The sequence below is a fragment of the Panthera uncia genome (genome assembly GCF_023721935.1).
Source record: "Panthera uncia isolate 11264 chromosome C1 unlocalized genomic scaffold, Puncia_PCG_1.0 HiC_scaffold_4, whole genome shotgun sequence".
In the NCBI taxonomy this organism is placed as follows: Eukaryota; Metazoa; Chordata; class Mammalia; order Carnivora; family Felidae; genus Panthera; species Panthera uncia.
The window spans coordinates 73,862,991-73,885,947 of NW_026057585.1; the positions used below are offsets into that span (position 1 = coordinate 73,862,991).

Below are 22,957 nucleotides of genomic sequence, written 5' to 3' on the forward strand. Positions count from 1 at the left end.
GCCGGGCCCGCCCCGGGTCCGGCCACCCCACGCGGCCGCGCAGCCCCCCGCCCAGCGCGCGCGCCTTCCGGCGGCCAGCACGCCCAGCTGCCGACTCCGCCCACGAGGGGCCGCCCCGTGCCCGCCCCCTCCCGGGAAGCCGGCGCACCCGAAAACCCGGCGCTGGAGCGGCGGAGCGCGCGCGGGCGCCCAGACCCCGGGGGCAGCCGCCAACCGGCCCACCGCGTGCGGGGCCAGGCGGCCTCTGGAGAGACCACTTGGCCCTCCAACTCTTCCGTGGGGAAACCCCTTGTCATTCAGTCATTCATTCCTTCAGCAAGTATCTTGAGTGCGTGTCGTCCGTCCTACATTGTTACAGGCTCTAAGCATATAGCAGTTATCAGAATGGTCCCTGCTTTTTTGGATCTTAATGCATGGGGAATTAAATAGATAATGTTACACAACAAAAATTCAACCCAGTACAGTTGAAGACCTAATTCGCTTTATTGATTCACGGAATGGGGTAGCATCCCCATCTGGAAAGTGGAAGGGAGCACTAGGTAGTTGTATAAAATAGGTTTTTATAGGAGGGAGGGTGGGACAAGGAAGTTATTAGCAAAAGAAAAGAAAGGATTGGTCCCGGTAAGGTCACCTTACCTTAGGGACTAGGGCCCAGGGTCTAACTGGGGGGATTAACTCATTTTCCTTTGGGGGTTGGGGAGGGCCCATGTGACATACTAGCTCATTTGTGCTAGATCAGGAATCTCCTGATTGACTTGTTAAGACTACATTTCTGGGGGTGGTTGGAACTACAATTAGCTTAAGTATTAAGCCCCGGTATAACGGGTGCATTTGGAGCCTGTGGTTTTTCTTTTTAACAGTAATAAATTTACAAAACAGGTAGCACCCCAGATGATGATGAGGGCTATGAGGAAAGGGAAAGCAGTGTGTGAAAATGGGATAATGACTGGAGTTTCTCTTCTTGGAATAGTGGAGCTAAGATATTTATATCAAGCCACCTCAGAAAACAAGAAACACTAAAGTCTGGAATATTTATTTTTAATGTTCTTAGAGGAGTGCATTAGTTTGCTAGGGCTGCCGCAATAAAATACCACAGACTGGGTGGCTTAAACAACAGTAATTTATTTTCTCACGGGTCTGGAGGCTAGAAGTCCAGGATCCAGGTCTCAGCAGAGTTAGGGAAACTGAATGGACTCTATTTTAGACAGGCTTCATCTCTGCTATTTCTCTGCCAGGCCCCATTTACTTCTGTTCTGTATTTCACCTTGCATCTGAGTAAACCAAGGAAGGTATGTTCCCACTCCAAGGGGGGAAGCAAGAAAGTTATTCATTCTCTGAGTTTCATCCTAGGCCCCCATGTACCTGATAACATCTAAGAAGAACCAGATCCCGAGCTCCAGGACATTAGGTTTGAACAAACTTCCATTGACACTGGCACCCATAATCCCTATCTTCAGTGACTTATAGAATAACAGCTATTGTCCACCTGACAGTCCTTTGATCAGACCTAGATTCCTAAAAGAACACATACCCTGGACCGCTTACCCCCCGCAACAGGCAGACTCACTTCTCCCTTTATGAGTCTCTCAGATACTCTGCCTACTATGCTCTATCACTTATGCTACTCAGTAAACTCTGCTCTCACTTCCTCCTGGCTTGAGTTTCATTTCTATCCTGTGCAAAGCCAAGGACCCTCTTGGCTGGTCCTGCAGTAACCCCTCCATCCCCTGCCCTCTGCCCTGATCCTCAGACCAGGCCTGCCTATGTCAGCAGAGTTGGTTTCTCCCGAAGCTCTACTTACTCCTTGGCTTACTAATGGCTGCCTTCACTCTATGTCCTCATATGGTCTTTCCTCTGTGTGCTTGCAGGCCCCTGGTATCTCTCTGTGTGCAAATTTCCTCTTCTTATAAGGACACTGGTCAGGTTGGGTTAGAGCATACCCTAATGACTCATTTATCTTAATCGCTTCTTTAAAGTAATTAATAAATGTGATCACTTAAATATGGGATTAAATACAGCCACATTCTCAAGTACTAGAGGTGAAGGTTAGGGTTTCAACATATGAATTTGGCAGGGGGCAGGGCAGTGGGGAGGACGCAATTCTGCCCATAACACAATTCTGCCCATGTTATGGTGCCCATAACATAATGTCATAGACAAGGCATCTAAGAGATGGCAAGACAGTAGGAAATTACCAGACCAAAAGACAGAAAGTCAGGATCCAGGAAGTAATCCAACTTGTAAAATGCTCTTGCCCCGAGTAAAGGCGTTAACAATAAACCTATATGGAGTGCAGGGTGTTTGCTCCTGCATCACTAAAAGCTGCATAGGGAGAGAAGGGAGGACATGACCAGTAAAGGGAGTGAAGACGTGATATGGCATTGGTACAAGTGGGTTGGAAGAATTTTTCAAACTGGGTACTAGAATGTGTTTGCTGTAGAGACATACATACAAAAATTGTGTGTGTGGGGGGGGGGGGTAAAAAAACACAAAACACAAAACAAAAACAAACGTAACATAAAATTTACCATCTAACCTCCTTTAAGTGTACAGTTCAATAGTTTTAACTGTATTCATATTGTGAAACAGACTTCCAGAACTTTTTCATCTTGCAGATCTGAAACTCTATGCCCATTAAACAAGAACTCCCCTTTTCCCTCTCCGCCTAGTACCTGGGAACCACTAGTCTACTTTCTGTTTCACTGAGTTTCATACTTTTGATACTTTATATAAATGGAACCAGACAATGTTGTCTTTTTCCATCAACATTTTAACATTGGTAATATCTAGGTTCTGTCATGTTTGTTTTCTTTACACATCTCTGTTTTCATAAATGAGCATTTACTTTATAACAAGGAGAAAACACACAAAATGCAATATTAATGGTTTGTTTCTGAATGATTATGTGTACCTAGCATAATAAATGTGTTGTGTAGTGCCTATTAAAAATGCCTCTTGACAGGGGCGCCTGGGTGGCTCAGTTGGTTGAGCGTCCGACTTCAGCTCAGGTCATGATCTCATAGCTCATGAGTTCGAGCCCCGTGTTGGGCTCTGTGCTGACAGCTTGGAACCTGCTTCGGGTTCTGTGCCTCCCTCTCTCTCTGCCCCAACCCACTCGCATTCTGTCTCTGTCTCTCTCAAAAGTAAATAAACATTAAAAAAAATTTTTTTTTAAATGCCTCTTGACAGATGAAAAAATAAGTTTGACTAAGATCACAAAGTTAGGGGGTGGTAGAGTTGGAATTTGAATACATATTTTTAGGATTTCTGAATGCAAACTCTTCACCACTCTGCTATGAAGGCTTAGGATCTGAGCACAACCTAATGTTCAGTGAAAAACAATTGCAGTTCGAAAGACAGCTAACCCATGATTCTAATTAGGTAAAAGCACACACAAAGAGGACTCAAAATAACAAAAATAATCCTCTATGTTATCCCTGTAATGAAGGACAGGGAAACGTTATTTTAGCTCTATAGTATTAGGTACTGAATTGCCCAGGCTGGTGCTCTCCTCCCACCTCCAAACACCACCCATGAGTAAGTATTACATCTTCAATATTCTGAGAAAATTAGTGAAAACAGTGACCAAAGAGTTAAGGGGACTAATTGCAGCTGCAGAGTAATAAACTCAACTGCAACTTTTTACCTTTTTTGTTTGCCTTTAAACCTCCCTGTCTCTCCTTGGAGAGGATGATTTAAGATTTGCCCTCCCATTTCCTTATTTTGCTGCCTCTCGAATAAACCCTTTCCTTGCTGCATACTCCATTATCTGATCGTCTTTGTCGCCCATCCCATGGATAAACTTGCGTTCGGTTACAAACTTGGGGAGCCATCCAGGAGCTCTTTGCCCATGGTCATCGGCCCTCAGCCTATAACAGGAATCCAGCGATGAGCCCAAGCAGTACCTAGGCTCTTTGTCCTGGGGACTGTCCCCAGGCTCCAGTCCACCCTGTAAAAAGGAGACAATTGGAAATTGGGCCTTTCAGCTTTTGTTTGCATCTTGTTCATGTACTTGTTTCTGTGTCCATGAATGTTACGTGAGATGTTTTCTGTACCTCCCAATGGTATTGCTAAAATTAATTTGTAAAAGAGCTCTATTTAGTTGGTTTAAAGATAAGTGCTTGTAAGAATTGGGCATTAAGCAAGGAGAGCACACACAGGTGGGGGAGAGGAGCAGAGGGTGAAGGAGAGAAAGAGGGAGAGAGAGAGAGAGAGAGAGAGAGAGAGAGAGAGAGAGAATTCCAAGCAGGCTCCACGCCCAGTGCACAGCCCAATTTAGGGCTCAATCCCACAACATTGGGACCATGACCTGAGCCAAAATCAAGAGTCAGATGTTCAACTGACTGAGCCATCCAGGCGCCCCAAGAATTGAGCATTCTAAAACTCAAAGATAGAAACTAACCCAATGTTTTACAAGTTCACATGATCTTGTATTAGGTATTTAATTAGGTCTTAATTAGATCTTTAATTAGGTATTAAAGCTTATTAATTTAAGGTTGTTGGTTTAATCAAATGGATATGTCTTTAGAATTTCAGCATTAAATGTAAAACTTTTATTCTATGTTTACTGAAATTCAAATAAGTTCATGTTATCTCCATTGCAAAATTTGTCAGGAAAGGGGGGAAAAAACCCTTAGAACTCTAATGCCTCATGAATTTTATGGGTAATCTAAGAACAAACAGATGTAATTCAAGGAAAGCAAGACTGTTTATTTAAAAAGGAAAAACTTAGATCAAAATCTGAATGTAAAAAGGAAAGCCTGTATGTTTGTGAGAAGGGAATCTTCGTTAAGAAATTTTGTGTGCGGTTAGGACTACGGTTGTGGAGATTAATGTGTAAAAAAGTTTATTAGGGAGTGACCAACGCCTGGAGAAGGGAGAGTAAGAGAGCAAGATTAGGCAGAAGTTGAATGATCATACAATATCAACACAAGACTCCATTGATTTTCTGAGGAGTTCCAAAAGTTGGATTACCCTTCAGAATCACTCTAAATTAGGGCAAAAGGGCTGGACTTTTATAAGTCATTGTTTGTGACAACCTGGGAAGAGGGTATGCCTTGGCAAGGCAGCTGTCTTCAGTTAAGGTGACCCCTCATGGCATGTGAGAGTTGAGGACTGTTGGCCACGATCTCTACAGCTGAGAGTCCTTTATTCCTGATGGGGATTCTGGTCAGCACATCACAGCGCCCACCACAAAACTCAGATCCATGCAGCACCCTGGATGTCCTTGTCTCAAAATGTATGTATCAACATGGGAGATGCTAGGGAGGAAAAAGGAAGGACTGATTTACTTATTCTTAAAAATTCACCTTGTTGAAATAAATGAGTCTTAATATGGAAGTACACCAGTATAAGATTGGAATTTGGTTTTTCTTTGTTAAAATGTCAGTTTTCTTAGATCTATGTTGTAAACAAAGATCTTTGTAAACAAAGATTATTCTATATCTTTAACCGGCCTGGAAAAAATTTGTTTTGTTTTTAAAGTTGAATTTTTTCAACGTTAAGCTAAATTTTAACAACTATGTAATCCTCTGCATTTTCCTTTCTTATTGCCACCTTATGGCATAATAAGATTTCCAATCTTATTGCCACCTTGGCTAAATAGATAATTATTATAATTATTAAGTTTTAAAATGATCTATAATCTTATTTAGACACATGCTTTAAAACCTTCTGATATTTCAAACTTCCCCAAATTCAACTTCTAAATGAAGTCTTTTTGACAAGTTAGGCTTATTTGATAGGTCACATCATAGGGGAAGCATTGTCAAATAAGTGATGATAAACTTCCTTAGGCCCTATTATATGTTTGAGTGCTAGAGCTGTTTGAGAGATTATATAAAATTTCTAACCTTTTGATATGACATTATAGAAGGACATATCAAAAGTTCCAGAATCAGATAAAAAAAAAATAACACTACTCAACCCATATTCTTGCTGTGCTTATTCAGGGGCAAGAGTGGGGATAGTCATTTATGTACTCTATAGCAGGAACAGTAAACTACAGCTCTCGGGCTAAATGCAACCCAACACCAGTTTTTTAAATGGAGTTTATTGGAACAGAGCTACACCTATTCATTTATGCCCATGGTTCTCAAGTACTTCACAAGTACAATCTTGACCCCCAGGGCACCTCTAGCAATATTGGGAGATGTTTTTGGTTGTTACAATGGGTGGGGGGACTATTGGCATCTAGTTACTGGCATTTTGTGGCCAGAGATACTGCTAAACCCACTACAGTGCATAGGACAGCTTCCCAAAACAAAGTATCTGGCCCCAAATATCAGAAGAGCCAAGGTTGAGATATTCTGATTTATGTATTTCTTTAGATGTTTTTACACTAAAATGGTAGAGTTGAGTGGTTCTGGCAGAGCTCATATGGCCCACAATGTCTAACATATTTAATATCTGGCTCTTTATAAAAGCTTGCCAATTCTCTACAAGAAACCATAAAATATACTTAAGTATCCCTTGTAATATTAGGTTATCTATCAATTCTGGAAAGCTTCCTTTAATATTATTTCTTGTAGAAATGAGCCAGGCAGTTATTTTTATCTATGCCTCTTCTAGCCATATAAAGGGCTATAGTAAAAAGTTATACTATATTTTAGTCTGATTATTTAAGAGATATTTAAAACAGTGATTCTCAAAAGCCAATCCAAGTTATCAGTAACTTGCCACGATGAACCTTCCATTGGCCCATAATGAAATGAGAAAAATAAGGACAAATTTGGGGGATTTTCATAAGGCTAACTTAATTCAATGTTAAGGGCTATTCCTACTGATTATCCCTCCTACATTTTAAAATATTAAAATGCCCTTTCTTTTCTGAAACGATGTTGATGACAGGTAGTTTCTTTAATATGGCAAAACTGATAGTGGTAACACCGCATCAAGTCATTAAAAAAAATCATTGCTTCTTGAAACCAAAAAGTCAAAAAGCCTCTGATTTAGAGGCTTTTGCTCCATTAGGAGGAGTCTTTGATGTTGCACATATGTCACATATCACTGCTGAAGGTATTTCTTAAATGTGTTTTGCAATGTCTAATAAGTGATGAACTACAGCTGAAGGCTTTTCCACATTCATTACAATCATAAGGTTTTTCTCCAGTATGAATTCTCTGATGTTTAGCAAAGGATGAATCATGCCTAAAGGCTTTCCCACAATGACTGCATTCATAAGGCTTCACTCCCGTGTGGACTCTCTGATGAATAGAAAGATGAATTCTCTGGCTAAAGGCTTTCCCACATTCCTTACATTTATATGGTCTTTCCCCAGTATGAGTTCTCTGGTGTTGAGTTAGGTATGTGCTATGGCTGAAGGTTTTATTGCATACATTACAAATGTAGGGTTTCACACCAGTATGAATAATCTCATGTTGCCTAAGGTGTCTAATCTGGAAAAATGCTTTTCCACAGTCTTTGCATGTAAAAGGTTTCTCTCTAACATGAGTTCTCAGATGCTGGATCAGCCCAATGCTCTGGCTGAATGCTTTCTCACATACCCCACATTCGTAGGGCTTCTCCCCAGTATGAATTCTAACATGTTGAGTAAGAGATGATGGGTGTCTGAAGGTTTTTCCACATTCCTTACATTCATAGGGTTTCTCACCAGTATGGATTCTCTGATGTGGAATAAGGGATGAACTTTGGCTAAAAGCTTTTCCACATTCTTTACATCGGAAAGGTTTCTCTCCAGTATGAATTCTCATGTGTTCTGTAAGGTGAATGAGCTGTTTGAAGATTTTTTCGCAAATATTACATTCAAAGGTTTTCAATCTGGTATAACTCCTTGAATGATTAATCAAATCTAAATTGTATCTACTTCGCTTTCTAGATACACCATATTTATGGTCTTTTTTTCTCGGAGAAATTTCTGGTCCCGGAATAACTTTTGAGCTCACATTAATACTTTTCTCAAATCTATTAGATTCTCGGCCTCTTTCCTGAGTGAGTACTTTGTGGATCAAGGGGATTTGCCCCTCACCCATTCCTTGGTTTTCCTGGTGGTTTTCTAACTGATCACATTTGGAGATTCTTCCCAATGTGGAATATAAGGTGCTTCCTCTTGTGGACTGTTCCTTCATTAGGCCATGGTGTAATTCTTCCCAAGAAGTATCATTCTTTACGGCTGACTCCTTGGTTTCTGCTTTACTCTCCAAGTCTGAAAGAAATCCCAAAATACAAATGACCCATATTCAGTGTACTTTAAAAAATAAGTGGCCATAGTGAGAATAGGAGGGGGGAAAATGAACATGTACTAGGCATAGAAACCTTGGACTATCTTCAAATGTAATTCTGCCCCCTAGAGAGCTAATATAAAAGGAAATGAAGAAATCAAAGGAAAGAAGCTGTTAGGGTATGTGAGGGGACTTTAAGGAACTGGGAGGAGTTCATCCATGTGAATTCGAGGAAGTGCACTAAGAAGAGAGCATTGTTGTAAGGGCAAATATCAAGAGATAAGATTAAGGAACACAGTATTCTAGCACCATATCATCTCAAGCCCGTATTTCTATGACAAAATTGTCCCTATTAAAAAAAGTTTTTTTCAAGTATTAATCCATACTTTCTACATATTAAAACGTTAAATAATCTAGGAACTCATTCACTAAAGAGGGATAGCCTCTCTCAATTTCATCCCCATTCCCTCTACTCTCTTAGGATTTTGGAAAGCATCCATTCAGACATTCCCAACAATATGTATATGTGAATGTGTGTATTTATGTATGGTCATAAATATACATTTGCACAAAAAAGGGATCATAGTATACATATAGCTCTGCATCTGGTTTTTTTTTTTCTGCATCTGTTTTTTTTAAAGTATTTTTTAAGTTTATTTATTTTAAGAGAGAGAGAGCCGAGGAGGGGCAGAGAGAAAGAGAGAAGAGAATCGCAAGCAGGCTCTGTGCTGTCAGTGCAGAGCCCAACATGTGTCCCAAAACCATGAACCATCAGATAATGACCTGAGCCAAAACCAAGGGTCAGACGCTTAACCAACTGAGCTACCTAGGTGCATCTGTTTTGTATTTTAACTCAACTTTATCTTGCGGGCTCCCTCCCATGTCTGTACATTTAGATTCATCTCATTAAAAAAAAAAAAAAAAAAGTTTATTTATGTTGAGAGACAGAGTGAGTGTGAGCAAGGGGAGGGGTAGAGAGAGAGGGAGAGAGAGAATCCCAAGCAGGCTCCGTGCTGTCAGCGCACAGCCTGACATGGGGCTCAATGTCATGAACCATGAGATCATGACCTGAGCAGAAATCAAGAGTCAGACACTTAACCAACTGAGCCACCCACGAACCCCTATCTTATTCTTTTTAACAAGTGCAATACATACCACTGCATTGATATTGATATTCCACTGATGGACATATCATAACTTGACTCTTCTCTACTGAAAAATATTTAGGTTGTCTCCAGTTTCTCATGTTATCATCATGCATACATTTGCGTACACTCCTGTCAATATTTCATAGGCTTTACTAAAGAGGAATTATTGGGTTCTGGGTATGTGTGCTCTCGGTAAACATGGGTGCCCTTCCCTACAAGTTCACTGGATCTTTATCAATCTTCATAATTTTTGCCTGTATCTGTACATAAGAGGTGAAAAATGGGCTTCTTATTTGTAACACCTTATTAGCTATACTGTAAAATCTTAAAGGACAGAGACTATATGGACTATGCATGGTATACATGGGACAGTTTGGGGTGAAGGAAATTCTCTTTCTATTCGCTTCCATCCATTTGGACCCTGCCATCCTAAAGCACCAATATTTCCTGTCTACAACAAACTCTTATTCCCCAGGATTTCTAACCTCACCTTAGTAACAGCACATACAAAGTGCTCAGGAATAGCTGGGTAAATTTTGGAGTGGACTTAGAAAGCCAGCAGAGATGTTGACATCACTTATTACAGGGGATAAAGAGTTACTTAACTTTTCTTTTCAGGGTAAGAACAAAATAAATGTCATATTTCAAGAGGTCAACTCTGATAGTAACATGCAAAATGATTCAGAAAAATAATAAAATATCAACAAATACAACTAAAAATCAGAGTAACAGGCATGAGATGATGGGAACTTGGCTTAGCACTGCATCAGCACATATGAAGAGGAGAAGTGGATCTAGCAGGTACTATCAGAGAAGAAACCATGAGGAATGAGGGAAGAACTGAGAGTAGAAAAACATAATGCATTCTTGCTGATATCATGATTTCTGGTCTTTGAGAATGAAAGAATAGGAGGAGTCAGGATGAGAAATTTGGGAGAGAAAATGGTTTCTGTTTTTGAATGTACTGGGCTTGAAGTGACGACAGTGCATCTAGACAGAGATGTCCTAAATACCAGGGATACGTGGGAATCGATAAAAATAGGGAGAATACAGGTCTCAAGGGACAACTGAAACCATCACAACGCATTTGTGGACATTTGTGCAGCTACAGAATAGCAGCGTGCAAGACAGAGACCCCTCAGGGATTGCAGCAGGAATTGCCGGATATGCACCAAATCTGTTCTTCCCATTTTTGGACACACACCTACATCTTCCTTGATTTGGATTTCAGCGAAGTGACAAAGGTTTCTCCTGTAAGTGAACCAGAGTGAAAGTCATGTGAACCACTCCAGGAGGCTGCCCCGTAAAAACCTCCTAGATGTGGGATGCCTGAGTGTTTCAGTCGGTTAAGCCTCTGACTTCGGCTCAGGTCATGATCTCACAGCTCGTGAGTTCGAGCCCCAGGTCAGGCTCTGTGCTGACAGCTCAGAGCCTGGAGCCTGCTTCGGATTCTGTCTCCCCCTCGCTCTGCTCGTGCCCCGCTCACGCTCTGTCTCTCTCTCCTTCAAAAATAAATAAACATTGGGGCGCCTGGGTGGCTCAGTTGGTTAAGCGTCCGACTTCAGCTCAGGTCACAATCTCGCGGTCCGCGAGTTCGAGCCCCGCATCGGGCTCTGGGCTGATGGCTCAGAGCCTGGAGCTTGCTTCCAATTCTGTGTCTCCCTCTCTCTCTGCCCCTCCCCCGTTCATGCTGTGTCTCTCTCTGTCTCAAAAAAAAATAAACGTTAAAAAAAAAAATTTAAATAAATAAACAAATAAATAAACATTAAATTAAAAAAAAAAAAAAACCATCCCAGATGAGCTCCTTGTGTGCCCTCGTTCTGCTGCTGGCTATACTTAGATGATGAGGAGGCCCTAGCGAATGACAGAGCCACCATGTAGAAGAAATCTCAATCCCAGATGCGTGAGGTGGAAAAGAACTGTCCATTGAACTAAACAGTTCCCCCAGACCAGCGTACAAGCAAGATTTCTGGCTATTCTGTTTGAGCCACATTTTAGAGTCTATTTGCTATAGTAGTGTAGCCTGTCCTAACAGAAGTGGAAACGATGTATCTGCATTAGAAAAGATATTGATGAGGGCAGCTGGGTGGCTCAATCGGTTAAACATCCGACTTCGGCTCAGGTCATGATCTCATGGTTTGTGGGTTCAAACCCCACATCAGGCTCTGTGCTGACAGCTCGGAGCCTAGATCCTCCTTCGGATTCTGTGTCTCCCTCTCTCTCTGCCCCTCCCCTGCTTGTACTCTGTCTCTCTTTCTCTCTCTCAAAAATAAACATCAAAAAAAAAAAAAAAGGATATTGATGAGAAGCATTGAAAAAGCAGTAAGAGATATGTAGGAGATAAAAACTGTGGAGGAAAGGCAGCAAGGTCTAGAAACCTAATGCTGCCATGTAGAATCGTGCCATAAGAACACAAAATGTGGAGTCAGAAGGATTGGAATTCAAATACTGACTCCACCAACCAGTAGCTAAGTGATGCTGGACAAATTTCTTCACCTATGAGCCTTCTTTTCCTCCTCTGTAAGATGGGGCTAATGTATGCACAGGACTCACAGAGGCCAGCCTGATGAAAAGCTGTCATTATTACTGTTCTTAGATGAAGAAGGTTGTTAAAAGCTATCTGATTTGGTCAGAAGGAATTCTGTGGTGATTTTTCACAGAGGCATAAGTTATCTGAAATAAAAATCTAAATTACACAAGTTAAAAAGAGAATCAGAATTGAAGCTATGATCACAGAATAAGATTTAGGAAAAAGTTTTAACCAGAACCATGAAAGAGTAAAATCCATAATAAAATTACATAGGAATCCGGTGAAGAGTGCTGTACTTAATGAGGGGAGATCCACGAATACCTGAATGTACAGGAGAAAGAAGCTATCATCAGGGCAAGGTTTGAAATGCTGGAGAAAACAAGAAAATCATGCAACTGGGTCAGGAGAATTAGTTAAGGAAACTAACCCTGATAAGAAAGGCATCTCTTTTCCTCTGACTCCAGAGAAACTAACAAGAAAAGGCAAGTTCAGGAAAGGGGTAACAGGGTGGTAATCAGGTTTCAGGTCAGGTCCCATCCAGATGGCATGGGCTTCCCCACAATCTGGAGAAGGCTTCAAGTGGAGCTTTCTAGCAAACATGACAAAAGACCCCAACTGCCTTGCTCTTACCTGAACGTGGACCTCCTGAAACCTCTCTCTCGATCAGCCATGGCTCTTCTCCTTTCTCCAACTGGGAAATCACACCAGGTTTGGAGAGCTGATATCCTGCTCATGAAGAAGAAAAGACTGCATGTGCTGAGGTCATCCAAAGAATTTAAAGATAGTTTTTTGGTATTCAGGCCTGCTGAAGGGTAGAATAGAAAGACCAGGGCAGAAAAGACCACAGCAATCCTGACTTGCTATTGAGAAGGAACTAGAAAACTCCAACACAACCCAGAGCCCAAACTAACACTTTGGTTAGAAATAAAAGATTTTGTTCCAACAGGCAGGTTCTAGTTATAAGGGGAACTCATCCTTACCCACTGAGACCAGGTTCCCATAGTTCTCCAGCATCACCTCCCGGTATAGACTCCGGTGAGCAGGGGCCAGTTGTCCCCACTCCTCCTGGGTGAAGTCCACAGATATGTCCTTGAAGGTCAACAGTTCCTAGAACATCAAGTATGTTCCTTTTCAGCCAGAGTTTGGGAGGTTGTTCTAACACTGTCTACATGCTAAGAGATTCTATCCGAATTTTCCCGGATGCTCTTGAAAACTGGTCGGCTGATTCTCTGCTACACGTTACAACACAATGCACAAAGCGTGTAAGCTGTCTTTTATAACTTACAATTTGGCTAAAGGAGAAATACTCATGAAATATTAAAGAAGGTCTCAGAACAGTGTATACTAATTTAGATTAAGGACAATAAAGATCAGGAATATTTGAAGAAGGTGAGAGTTCAAAAGAGGCCAAGGCCACAAGAGAAGCCAGGGACCTTTGTTGGGCTGAAAGAATTTGTTAAAACGAGAACATTTCAGCATAGGTAATATACGCTTAACTGAGTACTTCGGTTAGTAAGAAAAGTATGTGAGAATAGGTTTCTGTAGAGAGCATGAATTCTGCCTACTAAAGGAAGATCCCTTGACCAAAGCAGACACTGTGTGGTGAAGTACAAGAGCCTGTCATGTATGATCTACAAAATTAAATAACCATTTTGTAATTATTTTAAAAAATATTACCAAATGCAAAGAGCACCCAGAAGCCAGAAGGCTGAGATAAAAACACATTCCTTATGTATGGAGACAATTCTAATGCTTTTTTTTTTTTTAATTTTTTAACGTTTATTCATTTTTGAGAGACAGAGACAGAGCATGAACAGGGGAGGGGCAGAGAGAGGGAGACACAGAATCTGAAGCAGGCTCCAGGCTCCAAGTTGTCAGCACAGAGCCAGACGCGGGGCTCGAACCCGTGAACGGTGAGATCATGACCTGAGCCGAAGTCAGATGCTTAACCGACTGAGCCACCCAGGCACCCCTCTAATGCTTTTTATATATTGTAAATAATTCTGGAAGGCACTTGAGGCCTATTGGGCTGACAACAGCATCCACATGAGAAAACTGAATTTGAGGAATGTTAAGGATATGGGATTAAACCCTGTGCCATGTTATCTTGGAAGCTAAGAGCATGCCACTACAAAACTCTTCTGGTTTCTAGGAAGATCTCCTTCTATATTGATTTTCTCTGATTACTGTAGAATTTTCTTGAGTTTCCCTATGCTTCTGGGGTTTGGTGGCACAGAGCTCTGCCCATTGCCAGTGCCGCTGGTTTTCTGATTAGCTCGTTTACGATACACAGAAACTATTAAACTGCTCTTGGAAGTTTCCCTTCCTTTTCCAGTCAGCCTATTTAGTTTGTGCCCTTTGTGACCTGCCAGCAACTTCTCATTTCCCTTTTCATCTACAATTCTGCTCCAAAACATGACCAGAAATCATCTTTTAGAGCTCATTAGTGAAGTGTATACATCTCCAAGAATATCAGAACTGCATTCTATTAATTTTCAAATGTTGCTTAAAATGTTTTACAATGTTTGTCTTTCCCCCAGATGACATCTGTGAGGTTTCAGGGCAAGAACTATATTACGTACTTTCACACACACACAAACACACGCCAGCACAAGTTTTAAATGTGTTGGATAAATGGCCAGAGGTTTGCTTGAAATAAGAAGGTTCCCGAGGAAGGTTATTACCGGTGGGACAATCACCTGTGAAATCAATCAGTGTGGCCTGATTTAGAACAGGCTAAGAAAATCCAATCCAGCAAGCTGAGTCAAAGAAAATCAAAGTCCAGGGCTCAAACAATTTTAAGAAAGTGACAGGAAACTCCAACCCACCTGGGATTCTACTGTCAGTGGCCTAGAGGTCACTTCATCCTCGAAACTTTCTCCCTGGGTCTCATCAGCATCCTTAGAGAGCAAAACTGAGGAAGGAAAAGAGGCATGAGGTTTGCATTTCCCAGACCTAGAAAAATGGCTTGCAGACCAGACCTCCTGAATATGGCTCCTCTCTTAAAACATTCACAGAGAGGGACATTAGAGCATTTCAGAGCAGACCGGAGACTCCTTAATGAAAAGGATCTAAGGTGCACTGCTTTGGGCATTAATACTTCCCAATGGGCAATGTTGGTCCGTTAGCACAGATCTACCGGCCACTCCTCTGTTCAAAAATCCTCAAAGCTTCCCCACTGACAAGAAAGAAAAATCCGAACACTTTACCGTGGATTTCAAGATCCTCCACAACCAGTCCGTCACTGCTTCTCTCCTTCTTTATCCATGATCTCCTTCTAAACATCCTCCTTCAACCACTGGACACACCCACCCACATAATCCCAGTCACCATTCTTTGAACATACCTGCATAGTACCCACCTCAGTATTTCCCCAAGTCTTACTCAGTGAAAACCTGAGATATCCTTCTGGATCAGTTCAAGTGAAGTTTTCTCAAACACTCTTAATGAGAAGAAGGCTTCCTCTTCTCTGTATTCTTCCAAAGCTTGTTTTTATCTCTATTCTGTTATCTATCTCAGACTGCCTATCATATTTATTTGTATAATTATCTCCGTCAATTGAATATTAGCATGAGTATATGGGTAGAAAGTTTTTTTATTTCCGTCTGGCTCATTTTTTCCCATCTCCTAAAGCGTTAAGCGTAACACCCTGCCAGGTTGCTAGAATTCCAACCTGAATTTGAGGTATTAAAAATATGAACTAGGAACTGAGGTACATGAATTGTTGTCCTTGTATTTTTCCCCAACTTTTCATCATGAATATTGAACATGCATATATCCACCACCTGTATTCAATGATTGTTAACATTTGCCATATTTGCTTCATCTATATTTTTTTCTGAACCACTTCAAAGTTGCAGACATCATGATACTTTGTCCCTAAATACCTCAAATAAGGATCTTCTCCTGCATAACCACAATACCATTTATCACACCTAAGCAAATTAACAATAATTCTGTATTCATGGGAACCTGGGTGGCTCAGTTGGTTAAATGTCAGACTCTTGATTTTGGCTCGGGTCATGATATCCCAGTTCGTGAGTCTGAGCCCTACATCACGCTCTGTGCTGACAGTGCACAGCCTGCTTGAGATTCTCTCTCTCTCTTTCTCTGTCTGCCCCTCCCCTGCACATGCACGCAATCTCTCAAAAATAAATAAACACTTGAAAACAATAATTCCATATTCAGATTTCCTCAGATCTTCTCAAACTGTCTTTTATTCTGGATTTCTTCTCAACCCAGGAGCCAACCAAGGTTCACACATTCAAAGCGGTTATCTTTAGTCTCTCTAGAATAGTACTCCCCTGCCTTTTTAAATTTTTATTTATTTTTGAGAGAGAGAAAGAACATGAGCAGGAGAGGGGCAGAGAGAAGGAGACACAGAATCTGAAGCAGGCTCCAGGCTTCGAGTTGTCAGCACAAGCCAGACGTGGGGCTCAAACCCGTGAACCGTGAGATCACTACCTGAGCCGAAGTCAGATGATCTACCAACTGAACCACCCAGGCACCACACTTCCCCTTTTTTCATGGCACTGGCTTCTTATGAGACCAACACAGTCTGACTGTGCTAGGGTTTACCTTATTTCTCTGTTCCCTGTATTTTCTTTAAACCAGAAGTTCAGCCTTTAAGCTCAATTTAGGATCAGATGAAACATTTTGGCAGGAATTCCTCATGGGTGATACCATGTGCTTTATAATACATTACCCAGAAGGTACAAAATGTGAGGTTATCCCATCATTGTCACACTTGATTAAGACAGTGGCCACCACATATCGCCATCGGAAAAACGTGCTCTTTCCTTGGCTTTTAGCAATTTGTGGGGGCAATACTTTGGCACCCTGTGAATACCCTGTTCCCCATCAACTTTTCAATTACTTCATTTATAGTAATATAGTCTATCGTTCCTTCCACTTCTTTATCGGCAGATATTTTCTGTAAAAAGCTTTCCCTCAACAAACGGAAATGATCTTTTAAAAAGCAAGATGAATGGATTCTTCACTCTGATAATAATTTATTTTCAAGGTAAGGAATCAGTGTAGGAATCACCACCAGTGTTGGCAAGTAAGTTTTTCCCCTTTCTCTATTTTAAGTGCCATCATGAACTTACGGAATTTTATTTATTCAAAGTGTTACAATCAATCTGGATATTTAAACAGTCCTAAGTTTGTCCAAACTTGCCATCCTGCTGACACGCATCTTTGCACTCGTCCTTGCTTTCTAGCGCGAGACACTCCAGGCTCACCTGGTACTTTCCCTGCTGCCTTTTACTTCTGGCCTAGCCACCAAGTGCCTAGACTGGTCTCTCAGTTGATTCAAATTTCCTCACTGTAAAATACAGAAAATCAGGCAAGTCTTCCCTGCCCCACACGCCCATGGGGGAAATGAAAAGAGGTAACATACACAGTCATGACACTTAGATACTGGTTTCAGGTTGAAATGACCATTACTGAAAACGCAGGCCAGGAGCCATAATCAAGAACCCCAGAAATCTTTTGCCCAATTGCCTACCCAAGGGGTGCTTTAGCTCAGGTGTCTACCTTCCTTCTCAAACTAGATGCTGCTGCTTTTCCTCCTTCCCGCCAGTCTATTCTCACCTTCTCCTTCAAACATCTTAGTCACGTCCTCCCACAGGGATGCCCCCTCGGTGGCCTTCTTTGGATGGCGCAACTTCACCCAGGTGCTGGCCTCCATGGGCAGGGTGATCAGGAGCTGCTGTAGCATGATGACTTCAGCACTCCTTTCTAGGGCTCTCTGCCTCAGCCCACGAGGCAGAAGGTCCTATCTGGACCTGTCCACTTTTGATAAAGACACTGCTGGCAACTCGGGCTTCACAGTTGTGCTGGAGTCCTCTACTCTCAGGAACCGGGGGAACATACAGTACCAAAATCCAGAATCTGGACCTTTTCATGTCCAAGTTCACAAGGAACATCCCATCTGGAGCTCCGTCTGTCTCCTCAGCAGGCAGCTGTTTGGCTCCAGGTGTTTTCTACGCAACCACCGCTACGGTCCCCTGATGATGCTGGATAGAAAACATTAGAGTCAAAAAAAAAAAAAAAAAGAAAAAAGAAAACATTAGAGTCAGCAAAAGGATCTACAGTGCTCAGTCGCACGGTCAGAATTCTAGAACTTAACACCAATCATCAAAAAATTTTTACAAAAGGTATATGGAGACGGTGGATATACACAGCCCACGCGGTCCAAGCCACTGTGCTGGTGTCACGAAGCACAAAGAGACGAATAAAACCCAATTTACTATGGTTAAATTAGCCTTGAGATTTGGAATCACAAAGGAGCTGGGTTTGAATCCCACCGGCTCCTTCTCTTGGCTGTGGCAAATCACGGATGCCCTCCAACCCCGTCCCTTCCTCCCAGAACCGAGAGGCTAAACCTTTCTCCAGGCCCGGACCTCGCTGCCTTTGTCCGAGCGCGACCCCGGGCTCCTGGGCACATCACGCGCCACGGGGAACCTCGGGCGGTGTCTCGCCGGCGCCTCCCGAGGTCCCCGCCCCAGACCCCGCACCGCTCCCGCTCACCCCGCTCGCTGGCTCGCCCGGCTCGCCCCTGCCCTCTCGCCCGGCCGGCGGCTCCCTACGTAGCGCCGAGATGCCTCAGCGTAGCGCAGCCCTGGCCGGTGCGCCTGCGCGTCAGCGGCCTCTGCGCGTGGTTCCCAGCATCCTCCGGGGCAGCCTCCCGCTCGCGGCGCCTCCCGAGATGCTCGCCCGGCGGCCCCGTCACTGTGGGTTCCCTGCAGCCCGGGGTCCCAACCCCGGGGAAAGCAGCCCCGCTTCTGCGGCGGGAGCCGGAGCCGGTGCTCTTGTCCCCAACCCCCACCCCAAACTACCCGTCTCCCCTCTGCCGGGAAGAGGCACGTGAATGTTTCCATTGGGAGGTTTGGAAACCCTTGGCAAAAGGGAAGCATCTGTGTCACTTTTTTATCCCGACAACATTGGTATAAACGAATCCATACCGCTTTCTCTTCACATGTACATGGAAAAGGCTGAAAGTGGAATGGAATCTTGTTTTATTAAAAGAATACCACGATCCATAAATCCAATACATTCTTACGGTGGTTGCTTTCCTTGCATTTCTGAAATGCCAGAAAATAACTACACAAAAGCAAAATAATTACCTCTTAGAATCCCATCAAGCAGAGAGAACCACTGTTAACATTTGGTGCACAGACTTACCTACACACACGCCACACACATCCCATCTGGGTTTTTTTTTAATGCATTTTTATGCATTTTCTGCAAAAAAATGATTAACTGTCATGCTCTTTTATTCGTGGGTTTGCTCTCCTCAAAAACAGGAGTACATCATTCCAAATACACTTCTATATCAATAGCTTACAAAAACAACAATTTAGAAAATAAAATGAAACTATGTACTTGCTGTTGTGGACTGAATAGTTGTGTCTCCCCACAACTCTCGGCAATTTCCTATGAAGCCCTAACCCCCTACGGTAGAGCTTTATGTGGAGTAAGGAAGTAATTATGATTAAATGAAGCCATAAGGGTGGGGCCCCAGTCCCATAGGATTAGTGTCCTTATAAGAAGAGACACCGGAGGGCTCACTCACTCTCTGAAGTTCAGGCCGTGAAGAAAGGTCATGTGCGGATTTAGCAAGAAGGGGTCATCTACCTGCCAGAAAGAGTTCTCACCGTAAACTGACCCTGCCAGACCTTGATCTGGAACTGGTAGCCTCACATAGGCTAGAAGAAAATAAATGAGAAATAAGTGAGAAAATAAATTTCTGTTGGTTAAGCCACGCAGGCTATGATGTTTAGTTATAGTAGCCCCCATAGATTAGTGTACTTGACATACAGTATTTACAGAGTATGAGTCTTTGTTCTCAGTGCATTACATATTTTAACTGATTTAGGCCTCATACCAACCCCTTGTGGCAGTTCCCAGTTTGCAGATAAGAAAGCACATTTGGAGAAGTTAATCAACTTGCCTTGCATTATTCACTTTGCAGGTGGTGAACCCAGGCAGTCTATGCTCTCATTTGCTACCCGCCCCCCCCCAAAAAAAACCCCACAGTAAAATAGAGTAAAATGTTAATGGTAGAGTCTACGTGGTGATGCATGGATGTACACCTTAAAATGATTCGACTTTTCTGTATGTTTGAATATTTTCATAATAAAATGGGAAAATATAGCTAAAGAAAAATTACGTGGGACATTATAAATAAAACTACAGGGGTGCCTGGGTGGCTTAGTCTGTTGAGTGTCTGACTCTTTATTTCTGTTCAGGTCATGATCACACGGTTGTGGGATCAAGCCTCACATCAGGCTCCATGCTCTGCTTAAGATTCTCTCTGCCTCTCTCCTTTCCTCCCTCTCTCCCACTGTCCCTCTCCCCCACTTCCACTCTCTTTCAAATAAAACAACAACAACAACAACAAACTACAAAAGTTACTGACTCAAATAGAGAGAATAGTAACAAGCACCATATTCAGGGTTTGAAACAGCATTTTAGATATGTCACCTTCCCTCCACTTGAATGTTCCCACACTAAAGCTCAACTTTTCTTTTTCCTAAATTAAATGATTCTAAAGCTTACTTGGAATGGTAGGTATTCTCGAATGGCCGGTAAAATTGTGCAACAATAATAAAGTCAGACTTGCCCTACCAATATAATTGGTATAAATTGCCCTACCAATATGATACAAGAAAGGGACAATTATCAAAGTAAGCTAAAACTAGTACCAAAAATATACTCATAGTTTAGTGAACTGAATTGGGAAGCCCAGAAACAGACCTGACAATTTATTTAAATTTAATATATTATAAAAGTGACATTTCAGAATAGTGGGGTAATGATGGATTATTCAAAAAGTGGCATTAGGTCCCTAGTTTGCTATCTGCAGGAACTGCATTAGTCTGCTTGAGCTGCTTTAACAAAATGCTATAGACTGGATGGCTTAAACAGCAGAAATTTGTTCTTTTGCAGTTTTGGAGGCTGGGAAGTCCAAGGTCAAGGTACTGGCAAGGTAGGTTGCAATCTGAGGCCTCTTCTCTTGGTTTGAAGATGGGTGCCATCTCAGTGTGTGGTCACGTGACCTCTTCTCTTGTGTGGATGGGAAGAGAAAAGGAGCTCGTTGGCATTTTTTTTCTAATAAAGGCACTGACCCTATCCTTATGACCTCACTCAACCGTAAATACTTCCATAAAGGCCCTATCTCTAATTATAGTCACTTTGGGGCTTCAACATAAATTTGAATTTGGCTGGGACGCCAAACACTCTTCCGTAACAGGAACAAATCAAATGAGGTTTCTATTGCACGTGTTACACAGTATGTAATTTTGGAAAAGTTAAGCTTTGGCTTAAAGCAAAAGCAAAACTATTGAAATATTCGAAGAAAGGCGACTCTATACACAGTTTTGTGATTAAGTCTCTTTTATTTGCAAGCAACAAGTTCACCAGAATTGCTTTCTAAGTTAAAGAGATGGTGGCGGTGGTGATGGTGGTGGTGATGGTGATAACTATCGGAAGGATTCTGGAGTGTCTTTGGGAATCCAAGGAAGAAGTGATTGGCCCAGTCTGTGGAAGTTTAGGAACCAGTGTATCTCTGACCATCGCAAAGTAAAGTGCCCAGAGGGATGCCTCTGAGCCACCCCGCTTAATATGGTTCAGTTGTAGCAACTCCCAGTGTCTGTTGCCCAATTCAAAATTCTAGATCTTGGCAAGATCATTTGATCAGGGAGCTGTGACCAGGTGGGCAGGCAGTGTCCTAGTAGACCTAGTTTCTGGGCTCTCACGTGAGTAAGGGGCAGTTCTCAACAAAGGAGTGTTCTAGACTAAGAAAAAAGATGTATGTTCCTTGATTCACTTAATGACACAAAAAACTTCAATGCTAAAACATGGTTTTTTAAGTACAAAAGAACAAATAGATACATTTATGAGTTCATTGCAAATTTTCTAAATAAAATGTTAACAGGTAGAACCAGAAATGCACTAAAGACATAATATATATGACCAAGCAAAGTTTTCCCATGGTGTTTCAATACCAGGAAATATATTCACACAATCCATAAGGTCAAGAGGAGAACTGTATGATCATGTCAATAGTCACTGAAAAGGGCATTAAAAACCTTCAGCATTAATATACCTTTATTTGTTTAACAAGTAGTCATCGAGCACTTGCTCTTTGTCAAGTACTGTTTTAATTAATATACTGAAAACTCAAAGTAAAATGGGAATAGAAGGACACTACTTGAATCTAACAAAGACTATTTATAAAAGACCATAGCAAATAGTATTCTAAATGGTTGCAATACTAAAACCATTTTGATTAAAATCAGAAACTTGCCAGCACGTTACTTCTTAACATTGTCTTGAAGGATTTATCAAATACAATAATATAAGGAAACTAGCAAAAATTTTGGAAAAGAACAGTTAGAGCTATATATATCCTTATGCTGATAATATGATGGACCATCTAGAAAAACCTAAGTCTCATATAAAAACTTCTAAAATTAATAGGGGACATTCATGTGAGGAACTTACCTCATCAGAAATACATATAAAATAAGTATCTTTCTTGCTCTAGAAACGAGCATCTAGAATGGAATATATATGAAAAAAGTGAAAACAAAAATTGTTAAAAGCTATAAAACAAGATTTGAATGACTGTAAAAGCCTATTATACTTGAGGAAGTTTTAATATCATACCTGTCAAATAATATAAAACTTCATTGCAGTTCTTATTAGAATTCCAACAGGGTTTCACTTTGATTTCTGAACTAGATAAAAAGATCTTAAGATTCATATGCAACAATAAGGTCCAAGAAGACATGAACAACAACAAAAAAAAAAGTGAGGAAAAGAACGGTGATGAAGGGCTTGCCTTCCAGATACTACAAGGCACTGAGAAGTCGTTATAGCTATGTAATTATGATACTGGTGAGAAATGACAAAGAAAACAATGTAACAGACTAGGGAATCCAAAAATAGATTCTGGATTCTGTGAGATTTTCTTAAATGACAAATATGGTAGTTTAATGAATGAAACCTATCGAATTTAAATATTTAGCAACCTGAAAGAAAATAAAAATGGATCTCTGTCTTAAACCATATTAAGAAATAATTCCAGC

At 41.6% G+C, this 22,957-nt stretch overlaps 1 protein-coding gene across 1 annotated transcript; it reads right to left on the reverse strand.

Moving 5' to 3' along the window:
• Positions 1 to 5,972: 5,972 nt before the first annotated feature.
• ZFP69B (ZFP69 zinc finger protein B) lies at positions 5,973 to 18,501 on the reverse strand. The gene is made up of 6 exons (XM_049618686.1): positions 18,393 to 18,501; positions 17,454 to 17,878; positions 14,687 to 14,772; positions 12,839 to 12,965; positions 12,489 to 12,584; positions 5,973 to 8,164 (listed from the first exon to the last, which is right to left on the reverse strand). The coding sequence occupies exons 2-6, from the start codon at positions 17,578 to 17,580 to the stop codon at positions 6,999 to 7,001; spliced, it is 1,602 nt and encodes a 533-aa protein (XP_049474643.1). The 5' UTR covers positions 17,581 to 17,878; positions 18,393 to 18,501; the 3' UTR covers positions 5,973 to 6,998.
• Positions 18,502 to 22,957: the final 4,456 nt, after the last annotated feature.